Source organism: Chrysochloris asiatica, unplaced genomic scaffold, assembly GCF_000296735.1.
Source record: "Chrysochloris asiatica unplaced genomic scaffold, ChrAsi1.0 scaffold00333, whole genome shotgun sequence".
NCBI lineage: Eukaryota > Metazoa > Chordata > Mammalia > Afrosoricida > Chrysochloridae > Chrysochloris > Chrysochloris asiatica.
This window is the reverse complement of record NW_006408851.1, coordinates 2,473,200-2,490,987: the sequence shown is the minus strand read 5'-3', so window position 1 is coordinate 2,490,987 and position 17,788 is coordinate 2,473,200. Positions and strand designations below refer to the sequence as shown.

The 17,788-nt window shown below is 42.1% G+C and overlaps 1 protein-coding gene across 1 annotated transcript; it reads right to left on the bottom strand.

Annotated features, from left to right (window-relative positions):
* Positions 1-164: 164 nt before the first annotated feature.
* LOC102827112 (E3 ubiquitin-protein ligase TRIM31-like) lies at positions 165-11,876 on the bottom strand. Its single transcript, XM_006875690.1, has 8 exons — positions 11,460-11,876; positions 10,548-10,643; positions 8,765-8,995; positions 7,775-7,797; positions 7,139-7,254; positions 5,845-5,907; positions 4,844-4,909; positions 165-691 (listed from the first exon to the last, which is right to left on the bottom strand). Exons 1-8 carry the CDS (start codon positions 11,874-11,876, stop codon positions 165-167), a joined length of 1,539 nt encoding a protein of 512 aa, XP_006875752.1.
* Positions 11,877-17,788: the final 5,912 nt, after the last annotated feature.

Sequence of the window (17,788 nt, the reverse complement as noted above, 5' to 3'; positions counted from 1 at the left end):
CCAGGCATACGGGGCGTGGGGAGGTGTTGAGACAAAAAGAAAACTTAAAGCAGGCGCAAACCTAAAGGGTTCTAGGTAGTTTAGCGTTAACTCTACCAGCCGCAGCACATCCCAATGTGAGGGGGTGTTGAGAAAGAAAAGGAAAGTGAGGACTTGGAAGAACTCTAGGGGCTCAGAGTGATCTGAGTGCCAGAATATAGGAGTCTGAAAAAGGGGAAGATCCGCCCCTGGAAGGAGGCCTGGAAGGTATAGATGTGTTTGCTAGTGATGGCGTCGTAGAAAACGACCTCCCCGCGATCATGATCCACGTGGACGCCTACTTTACTCGGAGGAATGGGAAGCACCTCCCGAGTGTCGTCCTGAATGAGGGCCTGGCACTGGGTGCCCTTAATGCGCAGTACCCAGAAGCCAGCCTTGGGCTCCACCTGTAGGAAGCCCCGGCGTGGCGCGTGCTCCGATACCACGCCCACCAGGCAAGCTCCTCCCCCGGGCCCTTGGAGCTCCGCCTCCCAGGTCTGTTTGCCAGAGGAGAGGCTAGGCAAGCCCACCACGCAGCGGAATGGGTAGAAGCACCTGGGGTCTGCTGGCTCCGCCGAGTTACTCAGAGGGCCGATGTCCAGCTTCACTGTCTTCAGATCCTGGGAAAGAATGAGGTCCGGGTGAGCTGAGGTTGCGTCCAGGGTCACGGGGGCTGTGGAAGATGGAAGGAAAACGAGGGGCAACCCTGGGTCAAGGTGTCCAGTCTCCCACCTCTGAGTATCTTCAAGATGCTGCCAAAGGGAGGCTTTCCCTCCAGTCACAGCCCTCATTGTCCCCAAAGAAGTCCTAAGCCCCTCTCCCTCCTTCTGAAATCAATCCCTAAATTGGAGAAATGAGCTACAGGGTTGCTATGAGTCGGAACCGACTAGAACTAGAAGGCCCTTAACATCAACAACAACAACAACCCTGTAGGTGCGGTGGAATGAGCCCTATTGTTGTTGTTGTTAAACGCCATTGAGTTGGTTGCGACACATAGTGACGCTGTATAGGATTTCGGAGGAACAACTGGTGAGCCTCAACTGCCAACCTTGCAGTTCAAACCGACTTTGCAGTCCAGTGCACTAACCCGTGGCGTTGTAGAATAAACACTGGACTGCAAGATCAGTTTGAACTTCAGAGTCGGCAGTTCAAATCTGTCAACCTTTCCTCGGAAACCCTAAACAGGGTCACTATGAGTCGGAACCGACTCAACAGTAGTTGACAACAACAAATAAGAGATATATGGAAGGAGCCCTGGTGGCTCAAGTTCCCCACCAGCTGCTAATCTGGAGAAAGACCTGGAGATCTGCTCCTGTAAAGATGTAGGAAACCCTAGGGGCACTTCTGTTCCTTTATATAGGGACACTAGGAAGTAGAATCCACTAGATGACACACAAGAACGAGATATTCAGGCTCAGACTTTTTGAGCTACAGTCAATCTTATTGCAAATGTAATTCAAATCCTCAGATACACTAGTGGCCTTGGTGTTATTCATGGTAACCCCATAAGTGTGGAGAAGTATGCTATGGGGTTTTCAATGGCTGGTTTCTCAGAAGTAGATCACCAGCTCTTTTTTTTGAGAAACTCAACCCTCAAACTTTACAACCAAGAATATCAATCATTTATACCACTCAGGGATTCCCAAACCCTCCCACAGCAATACAGGTATGTTGTTAGGTGCCCTCGAGTCAGTTCTGACTCAGTAATCCTATGCACCATAGAACGAAACACCACCTGGTCCTGCAAAATTCTCACAATCCCTCACAGACATTACCAGGAGATTTTCCTAATAAAGTGAATACATCAATAAAATGAGTCACATGAAGTTTTAGGACTCTTGCTGTGGCTCTGTAGATCAGCACCGGACTGTGAACCACAAGGCTGTCAGTTCATGTCCACCAGCTGCTCCTTGGAAACTATACAGGGTCGCTACGAGTCGGAACTGACTTGACAGCACTTAACAACAACAACAGCAATAGTTTTACAGTTTCACCATGCATATCGAAGTTACGTTAACACTAAACTGTAATCTATTAAATGTGCAATCACATTAAGAAAAATATTGTGAAAACTTCCAAAATGTGGCACCATGATATGAGGTGAGCAGTTGCTGTTGCAAAATTGATTCCAATAAACTTGCTCAACTCAAGGTTGCCACACATTTTCGATTTGTGAATAAAACCAATATATCCAAAGTGCAATAAAGCGAAATGCAATAAAATGAGGTTGTCGTTGTTGAGTTGCTACGTGCCATCGAGTCAGTTCTGACCCATAGCAATCCTGTATAGGGTTTTCAAGGAGTGAGTAGTGAGCTTGAACCACCAACCTTGTAGTTCAAAAGACTTTGCAGTCCAGTGCATTAACCCATCCATTGCCCTTCCTGTGCTTGGAGGATTGGGAGATGGAATATCTGGAAATGTGGGCAGAGGACAATGGTCAAGTTCATTGTCGGGATGGGTTGTTGTTGTTGTTGTTAAGTGCCGTCGAGTCGGTTCCGACCCATAGCGACCCTGTACAGGGTTTCCGAGGGTGTAAATCTTTACGGGAGTAGAAAGCCTCATCTTTCTCCCACGGAGCGGCTGGTAGTTTCGAACCGCTGACCTTAAGGTTCGCAGCCCGATTCGTAACCACTACGCTACCAGGTGGATATAATTCAGGCCAGATGTACTCATCTCTGGCTCTCCAAGCCTGAATGAACTGCTGACTCAGTAAATATAAGGAGGCTTCAAAGACTTCATGGAAATTGAAATTAAAGATTGTGCTTTAGTTGTGTGGCACTGTAAGATGAGCACTGGACTGGAAGGTCAGCTTGAACCACAAAGTTGGAGGCTCAAACTCACCAGCAACTCCTTGGAAACCGTATACAGGGTCATTATGAGTCAGAATCGATGGTATTTAACAAGTATTAAAATGAAGAGGGAGAGAAAAAAAAAAAAAAGGAACAGAAAGGAGACAAGGATTTCCTTTATCCACCAGGGAGCACCCAAATCAAGCAATAAAGAGAAACCAAGCTTTGAGTTGTTGAGGGCCCAAGGGGAGGAGCTGTAGTCTTTTCTCCCCCTTTAGATCAAGGACACCACATCCCTTCTCCAGGTCTTCATATACACACACACACACACACACACACACACACCATTGCCACTGTTAGTAACCCAGGTCTCACCCCCTGGCTCCATTTCCTTGCCTGACTCCACTGAAAGCAGGAACCTTTGCCTGCTCTCAGCCGCTCACTCACTCATGGCATCCTTGAGCTCTTCCTTCTCTGTGGCTTCAATGCTCCCAAAGTTCTCAAAGCTGCCCAGGAGTTGAGGATTTCCAGAAAAGGACATCCTATTTCCCAGTTGGAATTCTGGAGGAATTGTTTTCTGAGTAGAGGGCCTAGAGAGAGTTGAGGGGCGGGGAATTGGTGCTGGCTGCTCAGTTTTTCCACTGCCTTTGAGGGAGAAGAAAAGAAAAAAACAGAAGTCAGAAAGAACAAGGCAGAAAGAATCCTCCAATGACAGGAAGCATTGCTGGGTTGTAGATACAGCAGAAGGGATAAAGGTTAGACTGAAATTGTACTGAAGAAGCTAGGGGTAAGTTGATCAAGGGTGTGTGATTTCCTGGAGAAGGTATAATTTGGGAAGGAATGAAGGAGATGGATAAGACATCTGCCCCCTTTCTCTTCCTCTATCCATCTGTCTCCATCCTCCTCTTTCTTGCTTCCCCCCACAACCCCCCACACACACACACACACTAACACCCTCCACTCCAAACTCCCCCATCCCATACTGCCAATTTTTGTAGCTCATGCCTCTCCCACAGGCTCCATTTCCTTGCCTGACTCCACTCAAATCAAGGACTTTGATTGCACCTAGTCACTCACTCGGGGTCTCCTTGAGCTTTTCCCTCCCTGTAGCTCCAGTACTCCCAAGATTCTCAACACTGGCTCCCAGGGAAAGTTTTCCAGCAAAAGACATCCTGTTTCGGGACTGGAACAATTCTGCAAGGACTGTTTTCTTAACAGATAGAGGACTGAATACAGTTGAGGAGCTGGAATTTGATGCTGGCTGTTCAGTTTTGCTGCCTTAGAGGGAGGAAAGAGAGGTCAGTAGGAGCAAGGCCGAAATAACCCTCCATCGACAGCAAGTATTGCTGAGTTGTAGATAGAGCAGAAGGGATCGATCTTAGACTCAAAGTGAACCTGAAGAAGCTAAGGGTAAATTGATTATATGTGGGTGATTTTCTAGAGGGAATGAAGGAGATGAATGAGATACAGTCGCTTCCTTTTCCACTATCCCCTACACACACCCCTCTCCATCTCCCACCATGATTCTATCATCTGAAATCTTCAAGAATGTGGATTTCACAGCTCCGTAGCCTTGAAGTCTTGTTATGGCACTGTAGGATAAGCATTAGACTGTGAACCACAAGGATGATGGTTGAAACCCACCAGCCATTCTTTGGAAACCCTATAGATGGTCCCTATGAGTCAGACCCGTCTCAATGGCATGTAACAACAATACAGACCTCTACCAACTACAGTCTTTCAAATCCTTCTCCCTGCTCTTCCCTATTCCTTTCCATTTCCCACTAGAATGGAGAGAAAACATTCCCACCTAACTCGGATCAGAGAAGATGATCTTTCATGTTAGGAAGTTCTTTCTGCAATCTAATCTAAGTGGTGCCTTCCCCCTGCCCTGTCAGTTCAGAGCATTCCCGTCTGTGCTCTGGCAGGGAGAACACAGAGAAAAGCCTTTTCTTCTGCCCTGTGACCACTTGTCACTTGGAAGTCTCTTCTCAAAACTACAAGAAGTCTCCAGTGTGAGGAATCAGGACTCTTACCTGTAGAGGGGGACTCAGGCTCCAAGGCTGTGTTCATTTTAGAATTGTTATTCTCTAACACAGTCGCTGCAACCAGGAGAAAGAAAACCAGTTTTGGTCATGATAACCTGAAGTTGCACATTAAAAACAAAAATCAACATCCAGCCACCATCAACAAGAACCAGTGGTTCTCATGGGGACTGTCCCCCCACTTCTGGGGTAGTGTGGAAATCTTTCAGGTTGTCTCTGTGTCCTCTATTGGCTTTTAGTGCCTCCCTTTTAGGGCTAGGGTGTTCAGAAATCACCAGTCATGGAGCACAAGAATTTATCCCCCCACTCAACTACCAATGTCTTCTCTTGCGAAAGAACTCTGTAAAATCGAATCTTTCAATGCTCTCTGGCTTTGGAATGCATTATGAGTTCTAATTCTGTTTTTGTCATTTAATCCTCACATAGAGTTAGAGGGGTCTCTCATCAATTTCAGGTAGTAACACCTACCTTGGAGGAGTTATGTGTTTTGAATTATTGCATGTGGGGTGCCAAGGGCAGCTAACAGTTGAGAGATTGAACTGCATACACCTTCCTGGCCCACCTTTTCCTCCCTTTCTCTGAGAAGTAAAGAAATAGTTTTAATTTTTTTTTTTAAATTACGTTTGAATACTTTAAAATTTTGGAATTAAGCACTGTTTTCTGAGTCATTGTTGGTTGCAGAGTAGAACTCCACATTGTACTCAAGGCCATGACCTCTCAGAAGCATTTTGCCAAACCTGTCTTCTATGGCACCTCTAGGTGGGTTTAAACTACCAACGTTTTGGTGGGTGGTTGAGCGTGTAGCTACTTACACCAACCAGAAACCCCTTCTTGTGAGTTACTGAAGTTTAAAATACTACAACTCATAGCCTGTGCTTCTTTCTCTTCTTTCTCAGAATTCTGGACTGAATGTAATCACAGAGATTGCATTCTTCTTCTTTGCTTGTCTCAATGTCCCCAATTAACAGGAGCAGCCTTCTGACCCCACTTACAGTTCTTTGAGGTGTCTATGAAAAACATGCTTTTGTATTTCTTCTTATCAGCCAAGAGGTTGTCTGTGGGGAGAGAATGAGATGGAGAGGTGCCTGGAATTCAGACCTCCAGCCACCTAAACTATGGAAAAATACATTCGGTTCTTTGAAACCACACACTTGTATTTCTGTGGCAGCAGCTCTAGGAAACTAGTACAGAATTCCTAACATCTTCAAACTTTTCTTAGTTGCAAACCCAGACAGGTTCTAGAGAAATATCTGACCAAAATCGAGAGCCCAAGCAAGTCATCCACTTCTGTGCTGTCTGATTGTTATCTTCCTGTGGTTCTGGGAGGAGGAATATCTCCCAATTTTCACTGATTTTGAATCTACTTTCTCTTTGTTGTCAGGAAGGGACAGGGCTCCAGTGTGTGCCAGGAAAGTAAAAGTCCAGCCAGAGGGAGAAGGCTGGGCCCTGCCTTCCCTTTGTCCACTGTACAGCCATACAGCAGAGCCCAACCCCCCCCCCACCCACACACACACACTGTGCTGGGCAAGGGGGAAGCCATGGGACATCAGTTCAGGCCCTCTCCTTGGTTCTCACAGGAATCGGAGAGGCTGACAAGTACAATAAGGTTAGGATCAATGCCTGAAAGGAAGCAAGGTGACATTTGAAATGTGTTGATGTTTCTGAAAAAGTCACAGCCTTGAAGATCCTATGGAGCCCAGTTGTACCCTGACACACATAGGGTTGCCATGAATCATCACCGATTCCACAGAAACTGATAGATATGAAGGTTTAAGATTATATAATAAACCAGGAGACAGAATGAGGACCTTATTCCTAAGTGTTTTAGTGGAAACTGAAATCAGGACTACCCAAGCCATTGTAGCGGGTGGATGTGGAAACTTCTAATCCTCATAACCTAGGATTCAACTTCTAAATCCCAGTAAAAGTATGGCATCAACTCAACATCAATGGAATGATTTATTATTTGGTGCTCCTGGGAACTGTAAACAATTAACATGCTGAGCTGCTGACCTAAAGATTGGAGCTTTGAATTCACCCCCAGGTACCTTGGAAGAAAGGTCTGGTGATGTACTTCAGAAAACCAGCCTTTGAAAACCTCATGGAGCACAGTTCTATGTCAACACACATGGAGTCTGTATGTGTCTCAGTTTTCGCCACAGTAACTGGATTTTAAGAATGATTATTACTGGCATGAATGTACAAGTTACAGTTCAGCTTTCCTGGGGTAATGGGAGTAGAACCCCTAAATATAGGTGATAGAGGAGCTATGAGCCTCTTCCTTACCTCTGCATTTCTTCAAGGTGTCTACAATGGAGTTATGTCTTGATATGGCATCACTTAATTTTTTCTCCAAGTCCGTAGAAACAGGGGTTAGGGAGACCAGTTGAAATGCTTTACACCTGAGAAGACAGGACTGAGCTGTGCGGTGAGACAGGGAGGAGATAAGGATGTGAGGATAGGTTCATGTAGATGGGGGTAGAAGTCAAGGGAAAGAGAGCTGGGAATGAGGAGGCAGGACAAATGACTTGGGGACAATGATGAAGTGGAGGATAGGGAGATGGAGCCATCCATTTGAGCAAACTGTCATGCAGGAGGTTCCAGAAAATACGAGAATCTATTTTGAAAACTAGAAAGCTGGAGAAAGCAACTCTTCCATAACCAACATACTTGCTTGTTATTGTTGTGAAGTGCCATTGTGTTTGTTCTGACTCAGCGGCTCTGTATAGGGTTTCCAAGCCTGTAACTTTCTTCAGGAGTAGAAAGCCTCATCTTTCTGCTTAACTTAGGCCTTTTCTTTCAGCCTGAATACTTGACCCCAAAGTTAGACCAAGGTGCAAGTATTTTTGAGGAGGAGTGTTGTAAGTTAGCATTACATGTATGAATAGGTAAGGAAAATGTACTTGGGATGGCCCATCATACCTGTACAAGACAACTTTGATATCCTAGAAGAGAAAGAGAAAAGACACAACCTCAGCTCTTGGCCAATTGGTGGCATCAAAGAGTAAAGAGTCTACTTGGTGTGAGACAGAGGGGCAAACCAATCCCTTGCTTCTTACCCACCATGTTGGGCTGTTCCAAGATATGCCTGTGGGCAAGGAAATGGCTAGACTTCAAGGGGAGCTCAGTGGAGAGGAGGGAAAGAGGAGTGAAATTCTGAAGATAAATTTTGTCTCTAAAACTAAACCAAGGGATCTCTGCTTGATGTTGAGGGGGGCAAGTTGGAATGACTTTGCATGTTCTTTCTTAAAACAAAGCAATGGCTTCTTGAGCTGGTGGGAATGGGAGGTGAATCAGGTGAGCTCACAGATTATTCTGAGCATCTGCTATGCCCATATTGTCCACTGTGGTAGCCAGGCCACCTGTGACATTTGAAATAGGGCTAATGTGATGAAAAACTGGACTTTCAATTTTACAGAATTTTCAAAAATTTAAATTTAAATACTGACAAAGTTAAAATGTTCTTTCCATTAAACACAAATTAACTGAAATGGTAGCATTACATTTTACTTCAACCTTTGAAAATATACTGCCCAAATTAAGCCAATTATATAGAGGTATAAACTGTTTGCCACATTTCTAAGGACTTGAGATTAAAAAAGAAATGCACAATATCTCATTAATACTTTTAAATATTGGTTACATTTTGAAATGATAATACTTTTTATATAGTGACTTAAATAGATTATGTTATTAAAGTAAATTTCACTATTTCTTTTGAATGTGGATTCTAAAAAATTGCACATGTGGCTTAGAACATGCCAGTAAGTTTCATGTGTGGCTGGCATTATATGTCTATTGAACCGTGTTGGACAATAGTGGAATGAATGGGGTGGTCTGGGGTGTTCTCCAAGTGGCCATCTGTGACTAAGAATGGATTCATCACTAACTCTGCCCCTAAGGGACACTCACCCAGAGCAGATCTCTGGAAGACATTTTCTGCTTGGCCTTCAGGGATTCAGCAAGCCTACCGAGATGCTTCTGCAGTGCCTCAGAGGAAGTGATATAAATTTTTTCCTCCTTGGCTCCCTCTTGATCCAGCCGGTCCACTTGGGACAGGAGGAGCTTCTCCTCCTCCTGAAGGACCTGATGCAAATGCTTGAATTCTTGGATGATTTTTTGCCTTTCATTCTTCACCTGGGCCTGGGGACAAGGAGAGTGGACACTCAGAACATGAAAAGATGGCCATGCTATCTAATTTTTCAATATTATGAAATTAATACTTATATTCATTGCCAACACAGAACAATGATTTGTGGCAGATTTCAAAAAATATATATCAAAAAGAACTAACTTTTATTTTTTTTTTTTAGCATTCACTATCAACTCAGTTGTAGGTGAAATCATTCACATTTAGTCCCCCCCTTTTTTTTTGGTACCCGTCAAGGACTCAATCTCTAAAACTACCTTACATTGATTTTCTTTTCCTTGTGAATTGAGTGAAGGTTAACAGACAAGATTATCAGCTTTACTTTCAATCAATTATACATTTTGTTTTGCAAAAAATAATTATCCTGCTTCCTCCCTGTGGCTTCCCTTTACATCTTATTTTTCACAAATGAACAAAGCAAAAATATTTCATGTACACATACAAAACAAAAAATATATATTCATTTAAATGTCCAAAGGGCACATTTTGCAAGCCAGCCTCCTACCCATAAGCACACAGACTTTCTCAGTCCATGGATCTAGAGTCTGCAGCTGCTCTCACTCTTTCTATTCCACCACCTCACCACCATCTCTGCTATCACCAAACTTCTGGGTGGGATCTCACACTCCACTCATGCTTTCCTTCTTGACAGTCTAATCTTGCATTTTTACAAGGTTTCAATTTATGGTCTCCTATGTGGTGCTGTAGGAAGAAGGAGTGACAAACTACTTCTGAATATTTAGTCACTGAAAACCTTATGAATAGCAGAGAAACAGTGCCAGAAAATGAATAGCAGATATAGTGTCAGAAAATGAGCCCCTCAGGTTGGAAGGCACTCCAAGCATGTCAACAATTGTGAGGTTAGCCCAGGATCAAGCAGTGTTTTGTTCTGTTGTGCATAGGGTCACTATGAGTCGGTACCGACTCAGTGGCACCTAACAACAACAATTTGTGGTGCTGTAAGAGAAACAATGAACTGCAAACCACAAGGTTGATGGTTCAAACTCACTCCTCAGAAACCCTAGAAAGGGCTTCTAAGAGTCAGAACTGACTCAATGGGACTTCACAACAACAATGTTACAAAATTGGTCTTTTGACACGTAGACACACAAAAGTTAACAGGTTGGGTGGAGTTACATTGTCTTTATTTTCTAACTGGCAAATTCATTTCTGGTTAAGGAACAGCTTGTAAGGGACAGAAATGAGTCTTAAAGTCAGTACTTCCAATGCTAAAACCAGTCCTGATTTTCCCTACACCACTATCTCCAGGTAGAATAGACTAGAGTGGTCAACCTACTCCAGTATCCCAAGGTGCTATGACAGATAAGCCAAATGCTGTGGTGGAGGAGAAGGCATGAACACATCCTAACCTACAATGCTACGAGTCTTTCTACCCCTCCTACACTCTGAACCACCTTCTTTGACACCGGGTCTTCTTCTGAGCCTTCAGTATAATAAGATATCTTAGGGACATGAGAGGGAAGATATTTCTGCTACAAAAGGGCTATGGGACAGAGAGATATCTCCACCTGAGCATTTTCTTACCTTGAATTCACTGATCTTCTGTTCACCTTTTACATTCATTTGTACTAGTGCCTTCTCCTTTTGCTGCAAGGTCTCAAGCTGAGATTGAATTAATACCTGTGGGGAGAGGACCATATTGGTAAGCTGTGCCTGGGAGTTCTGTTGGCCTCACAAAGCCCCTGATTTTTCTTGAGGGCAGGTGAGATTGTAAGCTGCAGGAAGGAGAAGCTAGAGGCTGGTAGTAACGAAGGTAGACCATAGGGTCTCAGTGACCTACAAGCAAAGAACGTGCTTTCTGTGAATAATTATGATTAGTAACTAAATGTCATTTTGGGATTAATAATTTCCACAGACTTTTCCTCATTTGTCCTATCAGACTACCTAAAAGAATTAAATTCTACTATGTTCTGTTAAAGGAACTCTGTCGTGGTTACGTGTCGGGCTGCCAACCTCAAGGTCAGCAGTTCACAACTACCAGCTGTTCTGTGGGAGAAAGATGAGGCTTTCTGCTCCCATAAAGATGTATAGCCTTGGAAACTCTATACAGGGTCGGAATCAACTCCATAGCACATCACCACCACCACAATCATGTTATGTTAAGTCCATTTAAAAAGCGAGACAACTAAGGCTCAGAGAGACCAGTGACTCCTTGAACTTATTATAGAAAACTCAGGCGCTTTGATTAGCGCCCAAAGTTCTGATTCACCATTCCATGCCTTTTTCATTCTCCATCATGCCTTGACTTCAAAAGACTTTAGTCCTTTGAAACAAATTATATGTCAGAGAAAATGACACCCACAGTGTCCACACTGCCTGACTCTGAACTGCCCATTGTGGGCCACAGTGGTTCAAATCCAATGGAAGAAAGTAGTCATTACCATGTCCTCACCAGATCCCTGGTCAGCTGGGAGAAATGGGCAACCAAATACTTACCTGATATTTTGGGGCAGCTTCTTCTATCAAGCTGATTTTGTGTAATTTATGTTCCTTGGATTGATGACACACTACACAGAGAAACTTCCCATCATTCTCACAGAAATAATGGAACTTCTCTTGGTGCTTTGGACATTTCAGTTCTTGCATTTCTGGCTGCTCCTCAAAGGGACTTAAAATTTGGATTTTCTCCACCAGATTCACCAACAGCCAGTTGGGCTTCAGCGTGTCCTTCATCACAGATTTCTTGCAGAGGGGACACTTGAGCAAATTGTCTGATGGGCCCACATTCTTAGTGATGCATCTGAAGCAGAAATTGTGCCCACAAATGATGGTGACAGGGTCTTGTAGAATTTCTAAGCAGATGGGGCAGATCACTTCCTCCTGCAACCTACTGAGAACCTGTGAACTGGTCATGATGGAGCGGGAGGGCTGCTTCCAGTCTATAGCAGGTCTGCCTGTAGGTTTCTCTGAACAGCAGGGAGCTCCTTAGAGCACACTGGGTCTAGTAAGGAAGAAAGAAGTAGAGGAGAAGGTGGTTAAAGAGTCTACCAATTAGATGAAGGAGGGGAGGTCTGGAAGATCAACAAGAGAGAGAGAAAAATAAATTAATAAAGAAGAGTAAGAGTTAGAATGCAGAGGATATTTTAAAGAGCAAGCTCAGATAGGCAATCCTACCTTAATATCTCTTGGGAGCAAATAGATACTGTGAAGAAAGATTTGCTGCTTATAAAGTGAGGCAAGTTGTCCTGAACCTTGGACATCATTAAAATTCCTTTATAAGGCCATTAACAGAGTTCTAAAGAGACAGTACATCAAAGTCCGCTGTACAGAGGGCTTGCCATCAGACTCAGCAGGAAGTAGAACAGCTAGGAAAAGCCTCTAGCTGGTTCAGCAAATATAGCCTCTGATATCTCTTGTCTGCAGAGCCCAAACCTTGGGAAAACACATTAAAAGGAGAATCAGTTGCTGCAGAGTGGGCTCTGGCATCTGGTAATTTCATGTGTATTGGAGTAGAACTATGTTCCCAGAGAGTCTTCAATGACTGGTTTTTGGAAGTAGATGACCAAGATCACTGAGACAACTCTAGTTGGACTTGAACCACCAATGTTTTGGTTAGCTAATAAGTGTTTTAACTGTTTGCACCATCCAGGAACTCTATATGGAAAGCAGATGTGATAGTTAAGATTATGTGTCACCTGGACTGGGTCAGGATTGTCAGTGGTATGGCAGTTGAGATGTAGTTATCCCCATGATGAGCTCTAATACAGCATAACCACTTCTATAATGAGCTCTGCTACGAGCAGCCAATCAACAGAAAGGAAGTTGCCTTGACTGTGTGACCTGCTTCCAATATATTGGCTATTTGAGCAAAGCAGCTGATTTTCTGCTGGCTGTGGTTCCTGCATCTGACTTGTCATCTGACCTCAGGTTCTTTGGACTTAAGCCAGTGGCCTTCTCTGTTGCTTGCCTCTCCTGGGAGTTATTAGTAGCTTGCCGTCTTACTGGCTGAACCTGCCTCCCTACCTGTGATCCACCACTCGTCTGTCAGTCTGCTTTACTGTGGTGGCTTGTGTGCTGCTGTGCTGCTGGAAAATATGACACCCACCTTTTAAATACCAGCAAGGTCACCAATGGTAGACTGGTTTCAGTGAAGCTTTCAGACTAAAGCAGACCAAAAAGAAAGAGAGACAGACCACTTCTGAATGGTTAGCCTCTGAAAACCTCATGAAAAGCAGTGAAACATTGTCTGATATAGTGTCAGAAGATAAGCCACTCAGGTTGAAAGTCACTCAGAATAGAACTGTGGAAGAGCTGCCTCCTCAAAGTAGAGTTGACCTTAATGATGGAGATGGTGTACAGCTTTCAAGATCTTCATTTGCTGATAGGGTACAACTCAAAATGAAGAGAAAAAGCTATAAACATCCATTAGTAATCAAAACATGGAATGTACAAAGTATGAATCTAGGAAAATTGGAAGGGGTCAAAAATGAAATGAAATTCATAAAGATCAATATCCTAGACATTAGTGACCTGAATGGGACTGGTATTAGCCATTTGAATCTGACAAACATGGTTTCCTATACCAGGAATGACACACTGAAGAGGACTGGCATAGTATTCATAATCAAAAAGAACATTTCAAGCTCTATCTTGAAGTACAATACCACCTGTGATCGAATAATATCCATAGAAGGAAGACCAGTTCATTCCACTGTTATTCAAATCTATGCACCCGCCACTAAAGTCAATGATGATGAAAATGAAGAATTCTACTTTAGAGTCGTGGTGTGGCACTGTGGGCTAAGTATCAGACTGCAAAGTCAGTTTGGACTGCAAGGTCGGTGGTCCAAGCTGTTCCTTGGAAACCCTATACAGGGTTGCTATGGGTTGGTATCAACTCAGCAGCACTTAACAGCAACAACAACCAACTTCTTCATACTGAAATTGATCAAACATACAATCAAGATGCATTGATAATTACTGGTGATTGGAATGGGACAGTTAGAAACAAAGAGATTAGTAGCTGTAAAATATGACTGGTGATAGGATGCTGGAGTTTACATGACAGAATTTCACAATACCAACTTGTTTATTGCAAATACCTTTTTCAACAACATAAATGGTGAATATACAGGTGCACTTCAGCAGATGGAATACACAGGAATCAACTGACTTCATCTGTGGGAAGAGATGATGGAGAAACTTACTAATATTGGCCAAAACAAGGCCAAGGGCCTATTGTGGAATTGACCAGCAATTGCTCCTATGCAAGTTCAGGTTGAAACTGAAGAAAATTAAAACAAATCCATGAGAGCTAAAATATGATCTGAGGATATCCCACCTGAATTTAGAGACCATCTCAAGAACAGATCTGACGCATTAGACACTAAATACTGAAGACCAGAAGAGTTGTGAGATGACATCAAGAACATTATACATGAAGAAAGCAAAAGGTCACTAAAAAGACAGGAAAGAAAAAACAGGCCAAAATGGATGTCAGAGGAGACTGTAAAACATGCTCTTGAATATTAAGAAGCTAAAACAACAGGAAGAAACGATGAAGTAAAAGAACTGAACAGAAAATTTCGAAAGGGCAGCTCAAGAAAACAAAGTCAAGTATTATAATAAAATGTTCAAAGACCCAAAGTTAGGAATCCAAAAGGGAAGAGCACACTCAGCATTTCTCAAACTGAAGAAAAAAAATCAAGTTTCAGGTAGCAATATTGAATGACTCAGGAAGCATTAAAAGAAGATGGATGGAATACACAGTCATTGTACCAAAAAGAATTTATCGTGATTCCATCATTTCAAGAGGTACCATATGATCAAGAATCAACGATATTGAAAGAATAAGTCCAAGCTATACTTGGTGTTGATGCAAAACAAAGAACGGATTTGAGGCATTAGACACTAATGACTGAATATCAGTCAAGTTATAGGATGACATCAAGAACATCATACATGAAGAAAGCAAAAGGTCATTCAAAAGACAGGGAAGGAAGAAAAGACCAAAGTGGATGTCAGAAAGACTCTGAAATTTGCTCTTGAACCTAGAGCAACTAAAGCAACTAAATGGAAGATACGATGAAGTAAAGGAGCTAAATAAAAAAATTTCAAAGATCACCATAGAATGATCAACCATTCAAAATCAAAAGAGCATCATTTTCCTAAGGACACAGTTGAAACAGGATGGGATGCAAATAGAAAGCACAAGAATGAAATGGGATAACTGTTGTAGCAAGGAAGGGATTGCAATTATTGAGATGAAGCAAAGTGCATGATTTGTTGAATGTAAAATTGATGATGGTGTCTGAAACTTTCACTCAATTCACAATAAAGTTTTTTGTTTTTATTTCAAAGGGCAGCCTAAGAAGACAAAATCAAGTAATATAATGAAATGTGCAAAGACCCTGAGTGAGAAAATCAAAAGGGAAGAACAATCTCAAGCATTTTTCAAACTGAAAGAACTGAAGAAAAAATGGAAGCCTCAATTTGAAATACTGAAGGCTTCTAAGAGCAAAGTATTGAATGATGGATTAAAAGATTACTTTTGATGTGATACACAGTCACTATACCAAAAAGAACTGGTCTATGTTCATCCATTTCAAAAGTTAGCATATGATCAAGAACTTATGAAGGAAGAAGTCCAAGATACAATGATGACATTAGCAAAAAAATACAAGATTCCAGGAATTGACAGAATACCAACTGAAAGGTTTCAACAAACTGATGCAGCTCTGGAAGCACTTACTATTTTATGCCAAGAAATTTGGGAAACAACTACCTGGCCAACCAATTAGAAGAGATCCACATTTTGCCTATTCCAAAGAAAGAAAAGTGACCCAACAATGGGGAAATTGCAGAACAATATCATTAATGTCACACGCAAGTTAATTTTTGCTGAAGACAATTCAAAAGCATTTGCAGGAGTATATCGACAGTGAACTGCCAGAAATTCAAGCAAGATTCAGAAAAAGGCATAGAATGAGAGACATCATTGCTGATATAAGATGGATCTTGACTGAAAACAAAATATTTACCTGTGTTATAGTGACTGTGCAAAGGTTGTGTGGATGATAAACGTGAATAACATCATGAAAAATGAGAATTCCAGAACCCTTAATTGTGCTCATGAGCAATCTGTACTTAGACCAAGAGGCATTCATTCAAACAACAAGGAGATACTGCCTGGTTTAACCTCAACAAGGGTGTGTTTCAGGGTTGCATGCTTTCACTATACTTATTCAATCTGTTTGCTAAACAAATAATCTGAGAAGCTGGCCTATATGGGATCAGGATTGAAGGAAGTGTCATTAATACAAAGACAGATGACAATTTTTCTTACTTAAAGTGAAGAGTAGTTAAAGCACTTACTAATGAAGATCAATAAATACAGCCTTCAGTATAGTTTACAACTCAATATAAAGAAAGCAAAAATCCTCATAGCTGGACCAATCAACAACATTGTAATAAACAGAGAAGAGACTGAAGTTGTCAATGGTTTCATTTTACTTGGATCCAAAGTCAATGCTTATGGAAGCAACAGTCAAGATATTAAGCCATGTATTGCAATGGGCAAATCTGCTGCCAAAGACATCTTTAAATTGTTAAAGAATGAAGATGTCACTTTTATAACTGAGTTCTATCTGACTCAGAACACGGTATTTTCAATGCATGTGAAAGTTGGACAATGAATAAGGAAGACTGGAGAAGAATTGATGTGTTCAAATTATGGTGTTGGAAAAGAATATTGAATATATCACGGACTACCAGAAGAATCCACCACTCACTCATCTCTCAGTTTGTCATACTGTGGTGACTTCCATGATTCTGGAAGCTATGCCACCAGAATTTTAATACCAGCAGGGTCACCTATGGTGGACAGATTTCAACTGAGCTTCCAGACTAAAACAGACTAGGAAGAAGAAGAGGTGAACTACTTCTGAATGTTTAGCCAGCAAAAACCTTACGATTAGCAGTGGGAGACTGTCAGATGGCAACAAATGATTGAATATTGAAGCATGATGAATAGCACCAGAATATCGTCAGATGTGGTGCTGGAAGATGGGCCCCTCAGGAAGAAGGGCCCCTCACTGAAGATGTGACAGGGAAAGAGCAGCTTCCTCATGTAGAGTTGACCGTTACAACACAAATGGAATAAAAAGACCTTCATTGTTGATGGGGCATGACTCAAAATGAGGAGAAACAACTGCAATTTTCTATTAATAATCAGAACATGGAATATATGAAGTATGAATCTAGGAAAACTGGAAGTTGTAAAAAAATAAAATGGAACACATAAAGAAGATAACCTAGGCATTGGTGAGCTGAAATGGACTGGTGTTGGCTTTTTGAATCTGACAATGACGTGATTTACTATGCCAGGAAAGACAAATTGAAGAGGAATGGTGTCACACTCATCTTTAAGAAGAATATTTGCAGATCTATCTTTAAGTATAATGCTACCTGTGATAGGATAATATTCATACACTTAGAAGGAAGACCAGTTAATATCACTATCATTCAGATTTATGCACCAACCACTAAAGCCGGTGATGATGAAATTGAAAAATTCTATCAGTTTCTTCAGTCTGAAATTGATCAAACATGCAAACAGATGTACTGATAATTACTGGTGATTGGAATGCAAATGTTGGAAACAAAGAGCAAGGATCAATAGTTGGAAAATACAGCCTTGGTGATGGAAACAATGCTGGAGATTGCATGATAGAATTTTGCGAGACCATTAACTTTCTCACTGCAAAAAAAACAGAAAGATGACTATACACGTGAACCTCACAAGATGCAGTACACAGAAATCAAAT

Excerpts from the sequence above, each read along its gene's own strand:
- LOC102827112 (XM_006875690.1), bottom strand. The coding sequence starts at position 11,876 with ATGACCAGTTCACAGGTTCTCAGTAGGTTGCAGGAGGAAGTGATCTGC. Across the intron at positions 8,996-10,547 it reads AGAAGATCAGTGAATTCAAG|GCCCAGGTGAAGAATGAAAG; the intron begins GTAAGAAAATGC and ends CCTTGTCCCCAG. Across the intron at positions 7,798-8,764 it reads CTTCCAGAGATCTGCTCTGG|GATATCAAAGTTGTCTTGTA; the intron begins GTGAGTGTCCCT and ends TTTCTCTTCTAG.